At 30.8% G+C, this 11356-nt stretch overlaps 1 protein-coding gene across 1 annotated transcript; it reads right to left on the bottom strand.

The window, feature by feature from the left end:
• Positions 1-4084: 4084 nt before the first annotated feature.
• Positions 4085-9461, bottom strand: LOC146872918 (histone-lysine N-methyltransferase SETMAR-like). Its single transcript, XM_085657630.1, has 4 exons — positions 9407-9461; positions 8992-9287; positions 8611-8855; positions 4085-4181 (listed from the first exon to the last, which is right to left on the bottom strand). Exons 1-4 carry the CDS (start codon positions 9459-9461, stop codon positions 4085-4087), a joined length of 693 nt encoding a protein of 230 aa, XP_085513756.1.
• Between the last annotated feature and the right edge of the window lie 1895 nt (positions 9462-11356).

Genomic DNA, 11356 nt, shown 5'->3' with positions numbered 1-11356 from the left:
CCGGATTTTATAGAAATTTCTGTAGAGAAATTGAAAATTTATTTTGTATTGATGATATTGATATCTCTGGTCCAAAAACCTATATTACAAAATTATTGGAGCACAGATAAGAGTATTGAAACATAATACGTTAGAACAGTGATGTCTCGAAATAGGTTTATGTCAATTTCAAGAAATTTACACTTCACAAATAATGAATTCTTACAGATTGATCCGTTACGTAAAATAATACGGTGATTAATATGATCGCAAAATTATTCAAAGAAATATACACGCCTGAAAAAGATGTTTCTTTAGATGAGTCGCTGATGAAATATAGAAGCAGACTTTCTTATATTCAATATAATAAATAAAAAATAGCCAGATTTGGAATAAAATTCTATAAATTATCCGATTCCTGAACAAAGTATATATATCATTTTAGGATATATATATAGAAAAGGATAAAAGTAAGAAAGGTATAGCAGCACAAAAATTGTTCTAGATATTATGGCAGAAAGGAAATTGTTGATGAAATGGTCATTGATTATATATTCACAATTGGTACAGTTCCTCTGATTTATATAATAAATTATATAAAATGAAAACAAATGTTTCTGGCACGGCGAGAATAAACAAGAAAGGAATGCCTAAAGCTCTAAAACATATAAAATTGGAACGAATTAAAGTTACTATACTCCAAAGGGAGAATATTTCAGCCATAAGATGAAAAGATAAAAAAGACGTTATTATGTTATCAACAATACATAACTTGGAGTTTGCTGATACAGGAAAACAAAATTACAAATTAAAGAAAACATTATAAAGCCAACAGTTGTATTGGATTACAATAAAAGCATGGGTGGAGTTGATGGAGAAAAATAAATTCTTAATAAATTTCATGTTATGCGATGATTTCAGAAGATATACCAGAAAATATTTTTTTATTACCTCGTCACAATCCTTTTGAACAGTTACGTTATTTTCCAAATTATTCATAAAGATAGAGTATTTTACGTTTCCAAGCAAAAATTAGTAGAAGAAATAATTGAACAAAATAAACAAAAAATAAAAATTGCAGCAACACGAAAAATTATACCATATTCATCATTATCAAGATTTACTGGCCAATATTTTCCAGTATATATTGTATAGTTTGCTTTTTACAAAAAAAGAAAATTCATTTTATCAGTATGATAATTGTCATGTGGCTATATGTATTGGCCATTTCAAGTACTATCATAATATATAAAACTATTAGATTAAATTTCTCAAAGTATTTTCAATGTATATATGTATTAACTTCATTGAACTAAATCAAATTATAAATATTTTGCGCATGCGATTTCGTTTCTTATGCAATGTTTTTTATACACTTTGAAACATTTCTATCTCTATAAAAAATATTTTTGGTTATATGGGCCAATTTCCCACTTTCTCGAATGATGTAAATGAGTTAAATTATTACTTATTTGAAAAAAATTATATGAATTATGAGATTTTATGTAAATATTAATTTGAAAATAATTGTAAATTAAATATTGTAAAATAAATATTGTTTATGTTAATGTTATGAATAGACAGGATGTTTATGCAAATTCATATATTTATAAAAAATAGATAAATTTATGGTATCTGAATAGAAATTTGTTTTTTCATTAGGAGATTCTAAAAATATTTTTTATTTTACATATTGTATGTTTTGCATATTTATGTTTAAAAACATACACAATAATATATTACATGTGTTCTTTACCGTGTATATGGATATATTATGACCATATGAATAATCTATTTCGTTAAATTAATTTAGTTTATTGGTCAGCACTAATATAATCGGATAGTGTTGATAGCCGTTATATGTCATTATAACGCTGGAAATATGCTACAACAGACCATTTTTAAAACATTGGATTGGTAACGTAATATTAGATGTAGCTATTAGTATTTCGAATTCTAACAGTTCAGTTTAATTATTGAAGCGATAAAATGGTGAACTTTGTAAGAGTGCGTTTCAATATTTCTAAAATGCCGAAAGTTAAGAAAACTAGAATTTCGTTAATGAAAAGCTGGATCGGAAACAATCTCAATTTCATTATTGATGAAAACTTATGAAAAAATTATTTACTGTCAAACGTGTAATAAAAGTGTAAATGCGATCGCAAATTACAATTAACTCAACATGCAAATACTTGTATGCACAAAAGAAAATGTGATAAAGCAGATGGTATATACAAAACAGAAAATTCAGAGTAAACAACAAGATTAAAAAAAAATTACTTTTATTCGGATTTAACAAAAACGATGGTTGCTGCCAATAAACCACGATATACCTTGAATAGTGATATATGGAAAAATTTCTTAACAAAATATATAGACCACCTAATTCCGGATGAATCGACATTAGATAAAAATTATTTGAACGACTGTTACAATTCAACAAATAAGAATATCAAAAATGACATAGCAGATCCCTATATATGGATATCTTTGGATGAAATTATTAATTCCGTGGCTCAATATATTGCAAATTTGATCGTCGGAAAATTGTGTGAAAATGAAATAACCAAACAGTTCTTGTTATGTTGTAAGCAATTGAAAGAAATTAAAAATAGCCTGATTTGTGGATTCAGGTTTAAGAATTTTTTTATCACATGTTAACGAAGAGAAGGTTTTGCTGCTTGTAACAGATGTAGCATCGACAATTATACCATATGTATAAGATAAAAACCGGAAAAAAATTAAAATTATTTTATGAAAATGTGATCATATGTTTTGTGCACGAATTTTCTGTCATAGAATTGATATTTTCGATAAAATTGGAAATGATCGATTGACTGACTTTTTTGAAATGCATTTTTTCTTATTCTTTTTCTTTTTTGTTCTTTTATTCATATATCAGATCGAAAACTGAGTACAAAATTAATATCTAATCCGCGCAATAACTAAAATTTTTGTTAAATAAACAAACGATCGATCAAGAAAATATTCGAATTGTATCCATCGTATCTTAGAATCAAAAATAAGTATAAAAAAGAAAAAGAAAAGAGAAAATTGAAGTCTAATCATAGAAGTAAATAACTACAGTCGTCGATAAGAATCCTCGAATGAAAAAACATATGTATTAGAGCATAATATAGTACAATATATTATATTATAAAAGTTTCCCATTAATAAATAATTTTATTAATTATAAATTAAACGAATTAATACTATTACTTTGCAAAAATTCTCTACCCGCCTGTTTACCTGATTTTACCTCTTATTCTTTTTTCTTCTATTCCATTTTATTTCTCTTTTTAACATTTAAAAAGTCTTTCTTTTTTTTTTCATCGAGATATAACATAAAAAATTCATGGGTCCCCTTTTTAAAAATATAATCTTTAGGAAGAATGATAATAATAAAGAGTTGTGAATCGTAACAAGTATTAAATACGTTTAGTAGTATAATTCGATTTATCTCTCATTATAAAAATGTTTATTTTTCGTTTTATGAAACAGGAAAGAATTTAATTATTAATTCGTATTAACCGTCCGGTTGAAGTTGATGAGCGCCATATCAAGGCTATTATCGATTCAGATCGTCATACCACAACATGTGAAATTGCAGAGAAGCTCAATGTATTGCATACATGCATTCAAAAAAAATTAAAACAGCTTGGCTATGTCAGGAATTTCGATTTATGGATCCCTCATCAGTTTAAGGAAATAAATTTTGACGGAACGCATTAGTATCTACGATTCGCTTCTGAAACGCTACGAAATTGATCCATTTCTGAAACGACTGATAACTGGTGACGAAAAGTGGATAGTTTATAACAACGTTAATCGGAAAAGATCGTGTGTGATGCAAGATGAACCAGCTCAGACGACATCAAAAACTGAGATTCACCAAAAAAAGATAATGCTGTCAGTTTTGTGGGATTATAAAGGAATTCTGCACTTTGAACTTTTACCAAAAAACTAAACGATTAATTCAAATGTGTACATTCAACAATTCACCAAACTGACCGATGCAGTTCAAGAAAAGCGGCCAGAATTGACAAATCGTAAGGTTGGTTTCCCAGCATTATAATGCAAAGCCCCACATATCTTTGGTCACTCGTCAAAAATTATTGGAACTAGGTTGAGAAGTGTTGTCATATCCATCATATAGCCCTTGCGCTTTCAGATTACAATTTATTTCGTTCCATGTAGAACTCCTTAAATGGTAAAATTTTTAAGAATGCTGGTGATATAAAATCATATTTAATTCAATTTTTTGCTGACAAAAATCAGAAGTTTTATAAACATGGAATTATGATACTGCTTGAAAGATGACAAAAGGTCATAGACAAAAATGCCATAGACAATACCTAATTGAGAAAATTAAAATTTTTAAGGAAAAATTTTGAATAATTTTCCTTTTTACTTAAAATCCGCAATTACTTAGTTGTCAACCCAATATTTATGCCACGAAGATGTGATGAAGTTAAAAAACAGAAAAATTTAGCAACTAAATATTAACATATAAAAACTTAAAAATTAAATAAAAATACAAAATATGAAAAATATTTATGATTCCTTAAGTATGTGTCCGTTTAAAATATTACACCTGAACTTGAACAATTTTGTTTCTTTTTAATATTAGAAAGTAAGTAAAAGTTTCTTGGCTACTGTACGCAATAGAATTTATACTTAATATATATGCAAGTGACTATCGTATAATTGCATCCAATTTTGCAATTTGGTAATAAAAATATTAATATTTCAAGTATCCATAAGTATTATATATTAAACTTGGTATTTGAACTTTATTCAAATCATTCATTACTGTATCCTATTCAATTAATTCATCATTTCTCTATCTTATTCAAACACATGTTAACTTATAATTTCTCTATTTTATTAACTTATACATTAACTCACTATTTCTCTGTCTCAATGAAATACTCATTATTTCTTCATCTCACTCATTCACTCACTATCTTTCTATCTATCTCTCTTATTCATTTATTCACTCATTATTTCTTTATCTTACAGAACACTTACAATTTCTTTACATTTTTCATTCATACAATCTTTACTTCTTTATGTTACTAACTCACACATTCACTCATCCCCTATTCCTCTAGTTTACTCAATTACTTAGACAGACAAAAAGACAGACAGACCGATAGGCAGGCAGACAGAGAGAGAGAGAGAGAGAGAGAGAGAGAGAGAGAGAGAGAGAGAGAGAGAGAGAGAGAGAGAGAGAGAGAGAGAGAGAGAGAGAGAGAGAGAGAGAGAGAGAGAGAGAGAGAGAGAGAGAGAGAGAGAGAGAGAGAGAGAGAGAGAGAGAGAGAGAGAGAGAGAGAGAGAGAGAGAGAGAGAGAGAGAGAGAGAGAGAGAGAGAGAGAGAGAGAGAGAGAGAGAGAGAGAGAGAGAGAGAGAGAGAGAGAGAGAGAGAGAGAGAGAGAGAGAGAGAGAGAGAGAGAGAGAGAGAGAGAGAGAGAGAGAGAGAGAGAGAGAGAGAGAGAGAGAGAGAGAGAGAGAGAGAGAGAGAGAGAGAGAGAGAGAGAGAGAGAGAGAGAGAGAGAGAGAGAGAGAGAGAGAGAGAGAGAGAGAGAGAGAGAGAGAGAGAGAGAGAGAGAGAGAGAGAGAGAGAGAGAGAGAGAGAGAGAGAGAGAGAGAGAGAGAGAGAGAGAGAGAGAGAGAGAGAGAGAGAGAGAGAGAGAGAGAGAGAGAGAGAGAGAGAGAGAGAGAGAGAGAGAGAGAGAGAGAGAGAGAGAGAGAGAGAGAGAGAGAGAGAGAGAGAGAGAGAGAGAGAGAGAGAGAGAGAGAGAGAGAGAGAGAGAGAGAGAGAGAGAGAGAGAGAGAGAGAGAGAGAGAGAGAGAGAGAGAGAGAGAGAGAGAGAGAGAGAGAGAGAGAGAGAGAGAGAGAGAGAGAGAGAGAGAGAGAGAGAGAGAGAGAGAGAGAGAGAGAGAGAGAGAGAGATAGAGATAGAGATAGAGAGAGAGAGAGAGAGAGAGAGAGAGAGAGAGAGAGAGAGAGAGAATAGGAATACAACTCGTTACACAGTTTCGAACGTGTCCTAATCCGTTAGCTATACTTATATTTTTTCTCGTGGGAAGACAAATTCGCTATCTTGATTCTCTTGTACCGATTAAAATAAAACAAAAAAATGATAGATAAAACAATGAAATCAATGTATCTGCATTTAACTAACGATTGCTTTAATTATATTTTACTCCTCATTTTGTAAACAATCTTATGAATAATCTTTTCGGAAGAAAATCGATATTCAGTAAAGTATAAAATAAAATGAATAAATAAATAAGATAAAGGAAATAAAATGAAATAAAAGAAAAGAAAGAAAATAAATCAAGATAGAAAAAATGATCTTACTTCTACAATAGTTTTGTAAAGTAATCCCGAAATGAAATGAGACTAGTGGCACCTTAAAGGCGAATGAAAGAACAGTTTTATATATTTTTTAATTGCGAACAATTAAACCGTTTCCATTTCTAAATTGATAGGTACAACTGAGGTAATTGACGTTTGTCTTCGACGCTATGACGCCACTCTTTTAATGAATATCGTTGTTCGATGAGAATTCTGGCCTCACTGTTACGAATTATAGTATTATACAAATACTATCCCATATAATAGGAAGTATATATATTTATCATATGTATGTATGTATGTATATACGTACAAGTAATCATATCGAATAGAAAAGTTTATTAAAATTCGAGAACATTTGTATTGATTTATCGGAAGATAAATAAATGACCATAAAATTTATATAATCTGTAAAGTCGATTAACAAGTACGCACAGTAGCATCTACGTACATATGTGTGTATCACACAATGTATTTACGTGAATACTTAAGTGCGTTGAACAAAATCGAAGAATGTAGAAAATTGAGATGTCCGATAACACGGCTTATGCCGTAACGAAATACGTCGGCTACGTTGAAGAAAAAGATAGATAAAAAAAAATGGAAGGAGTAGGAGAGTTGTGGTGGTGCTGGTACTGATGCTAGAGGATGCGGGTCATAGAGGCGGATCAACCGGAAACTGGATCATAATTTCCGCTGGCGTAAGATATCGTTAATTTTGCTGAAAGAATTAAAACAATAGTTTGCCGTGAAAGCGAATTAAACACAGAGGATTAATGAATTCAAAGAAAAAAGAAAATCAAATTGAACCAAAGTGACAATAGAACGAATCTAAGCCTGACATTATGATCTGTGGTTACATTTCTTTTTTTTTTCATATCGTACAAAGTAAGGAAGTAGGCACTTACTCTCTCACGTATATATTTTGTTCTCTTCTCGCATATCTCCGATCGATAAAGTAATTTTATTTTCCTCTCTTTCTCATGGGATTTATTTCTATACTTATTTTAAATACGTCATTATGATATTTAATTGTTTTTCTTTTAAACGAATCGTCGATTTTGCTGACGTGATTGCAGAAAAAGGTAAAAGTAGAAGAAAAGAAAAAGACGAAAAAAAAGACGAAGGAAATCAAAGAAGAATGAGAGAGAGTGAAAGAGAGAGAGAGAGAGAGAGAGAAAGAGAGAGAGAGAGAGAAACAAATAATTTCTATTTTTTTATTTAATTTATTTCTGGATATTTTATCGATTAATTTTCTTCTTAATATTCTTCTTCTAATTAATCATAACCAATCACTCATGCCGATTCAGACCTTTCGTTTTCGATATGATTGAGTGTTCGGAAGGACTCAAAAATTCACTTACTACTTACGAGGTTTTGCAATGGCTCCAAGACACTCGTCCGCGATTTAGATCGAAATTGAGAGTGAATAATTCGTAGCTAGTTGAATGAGGTATAAGTCGACATCGAAATTGGTTAAGATTCTCTTTAATGATGCAGTGACTTTAATACGCGATAGTTATTCTTTAACGGACGATCATTCAATTTATTTTGCGAAACTCTATTGTCTTTTATAAATACAGCCTGTGCTTTTATACATTATTTAGCAAATATCTAATATATAAATATATTTATTTTAAGTCCTTACTTTGATACTTGCACGAAAAACATCCTGAGAGAGCTCCGATGTTTATTGTTTGTGTGTAAAGTGAACTTTTAAAATATATATTTCTTACTTCTAGATTACTATGAAGTAACTGAAAAAATGTTTCAAACATTATCTCTCAGATCATTAAGAAAAATCTTTCCAAGATATCCAGGCTAAGATTATCGTGTAGTATTGTTAAATTTGAATTAAGATGATGGAAAAGCCAATTCATCGCATTACTAATAGTATCTATTAATTCTACTTCTTTCATGAGACATCTATAATGATAAAATACTTAAAAAAAATTTTTTTGAATGAACCACTTATACATTTTATTATAAGCATGAAATGGAATTTTACTTACCTAATAAAGTAATGGGTTGTTCGGAAAGTAATTTCGTTTTTTTTTGTGAAAATGAAAGACAATTTTCGTATAATGAACAAATATTTCATTAAATTATATATTGGCCATTCTGGTCCAATACTTTTTGCCATCTTTCTTGCCATGATTCCACGCTCATAAAATTTTTGGTTTTTGCTGGCAAAAATCTGATCGAGGTGGTTTTTGATTTCTTCATTTGAAGTGAAGGATTTATCGTCTAAAAAATTTTGCAGTGACCGGAACAAATAATAATTCGAAGGTGCCAGATCTGGAGAATATTGTGGGTGTGGCATTGTATCCCATTCAAACTGTAAAAGCTTTTGGCGAGAGACCAAACTTGTATGAGGTCTCGCATTATCTTGATGGAACACTACACCTTTTCTGTTGATTATTTCTAGCCTTTTCTGTTGAAGTGCATTATTCAGTTCGTCCAGCTGATGACAGTAGACTTCCGAATTAATTGTTGTGTTACCCGGTAAAATCTCAAAAAAACGATTCTTTTAAAATCCCACCAAACAGACAGCATCACCTTTTTTGATGGATATTGGCTTTGGAAATGCTTTGAGCCGGTTCATCTTTTTTGCTTCATAATCTCTTGTGTTTGACATTGTTATATACAACCCATTTTTTGTCTCCAATAATGATGCGCTTAAAAAATGTATCATTTTCGTGACGTTTGGGAAGCGAATCACAGACGTCGACGCGACGACACGAATTTCTCTCCGTGAGAACATGGGGAAACCATATATCGAGCTTCGAGGTTAAACCTAGACCTTTCAAGTGGTCATAAACAGTTGAATTTGATAAATTTAACCTCTCACCGATCTCACGTGTTGTTATTCGCCGGTTTGTATCAACTAATGCCTTTATCGTGTCTTTATCAGCTTCAACCGGCCTTCCAGAATGTGGTGCATCTTCGACATCAAAATTGATTCGGATCGAAATTTTGCAAACCAATTTTGGCACTGGCGTACTGTCAACACATCTCTATACACATCGGTTAATTTCTTCCTGGCTTGAACAGCATTTTTACCTTTTCTATAATAAAAAAGTAAAATATGACGAAAATGCTGCTTATTGCTCTCCATATTTAAAAGGGCACCAACCAAAAACTACTGCGTAGAATCAATTTGACTTTTTGATACACAAGCTTTGCTTTATCAGCTCTCAAAACATATAATGATTATGCGGCTTAAGTGTGAAGTTGAGTGCAAAAAAATACAATTAAGTCCTCTGTCGGGAAAAAACGAAATTATTTTCCGAACAACGCAATAGTAATGAAATAATATTAAAAACCTCGATTCCCTTTAAGATGGTAGATTGATCTTCAGTAATGCAGTGTTCTGAATCGATTGGTAACATTCTCTAAACTGTAGTGCAAGTACTTTCGAAGATTTTATTATTTTTACTGATCGGTAGCGAAATTCGCATGTTTAGCTTACATTATACAACAATTTATCGTTAATCTACATATTTAATCATCATAAAAACGTTAGATTCTTGTTATATTCTTTATTCTGCGTCAATAGAATACGATATCTAAGAAATTGCAAGAGTTTACACCTTTTCGTATTTCGAGGATATGCATGTATGCACGAAAAATCATATAAGTTACAGAAATTATATTAAAATACACGATTCCGTTTAAAATAGTAGTTTGATCTTAAGTAATCCAGTTTGCTGAATCGATTAATTACATTCTCCGAACTGTGGTCCAAGTACTTTTGAAGATTTTACGTTTTTTATTATAATTATTACTATTATTATTATCATTATTATCGTTATTACCGTCATTATCGTTATTATTTTTACGATTATTATTATTATCGTTATTTTCATTATTATTATTATTATTATTATTATTATTATTATTGTTATTATTGTTGTTATCGTTATTATCATTACTATTATTATTATTATCATTTTGCATTTGAAGTCATTTTCGGCCGGACGTATCAGCAACTCGAGACGTTTTGTCGCGCTTTTGGTGAATTTCTTACTTTTAATTTAAAATGATTAAACACGCAAATTATCTCATAAAACTTTTTATTTTAACATTTTATGTATCTTTACTTCTTTGCGAAGATAATTACTTAATCATTAGTCTTTGTAATTTTGCTTTGTATGATATTTCAATTAACAATTGTCGAGATGGATTCTCGGCTTTTCGGGATAAGTATCACCATAGTATGTTGTTTAATGTCTTTTGCCGGTTTTATTTCTTTAAGAGCAGACTTTACAATCCTTCCTAACTCCTGTTAGAATGTTATGCAGCTTTCCATTTAGGCGGATTTTTTCGAAATCGGAGGTTAAAGTTGAAGCTCGATTATGTGTTTGGTGAAATCTCCAGTTAGTTGGTGAACTAAGGTTTACAAATGTTTGCAAATTATGTTTACATTACAAAATGTTTACAAATTACTAAGGTTTGCAAGAGATCTCTGCTGTTCTGTGGTTTTATAAAGAATATATGAATTTATTGCACATATATCCAGACTTCAAAAAAATAATTTGCGCCACCATTTCAAAGATTTTCTTAAGAAACTGTACCTTGATGTAATTTATTCGTTAAGCAACGTTACATCAAACTTATCTTCACTTGAGCTTATTTCATTAGTAAGTTCCATGCTTATGGGGATCAGAAAATTGAACTTTTATAGTCCTTTTGCCATGACTTTCAAATTCGAAATAAGACCGAAAATGAGGTCCGATCCATGGATGTGCATTAATTTCAAATAAGAAAACAATACTTCCATCGGAAACAGATTTTATCTTCGTAACATTATACAGGAAGAGCTTAAGAACACAATTGAATGACAGAAAACAAAAAGTTCTTATTACACATCGAATTTCCTCACTGAAACAAAGTGGTGAGCGAGAGTCACCTGTTAAGTTGCGGCATGAAATCGTGTGGTGAGTAAGCGTCACCTCTCGAGTGCAAATGGTTATTATTATTATTGTCGTTATTATCGTTATTATTATTATA

The sequence above is a fragment of the Vespa mandarinia genome, chromosome 6 (genome assembly GCF_050613455.1).
Source record: "Vespa mandarinia isolate Hongniang chromosome 6, ASM5061345v1, whole genome shotgun sequence".
Lineage (NCBI taxonomy): Eukaryota > Metazoa > Arthropoda > Insecta > Hymenoptera > Vespidae > Vespa > Vespa mandarinia.
The sequence above is the reverse complement of the archived record's forward strand: the minus strand, read 5'-3'. Positions and strand labels throughout refer to the sequence as shown.

Excerpts from the sequence above, each read along its gene's own strand:
- LOC146872918 (XM_085657630.1), bottom strand. The coding sequence starts at position 9,461 with ATGGAGAGCAATAAGCAGCATTTTCGTCATATTTTACTTTTTTATTAT. Across the intron at positions 8,856-8,991 it reads TTGGAGACAAAAAATGGGTT|ATTTTACCGGGTAACACAAC; the intron begins GTATATAACAAT and ends CGTTTTTTTGAG. Across the intron at positions 4,182-8,610 it reads TCGAATTATTATTTGTTCCG|GAGTTCTACATGGAACGAAA; the intron begins GTCACTGCAAAA and ends TTACCATTTAAG.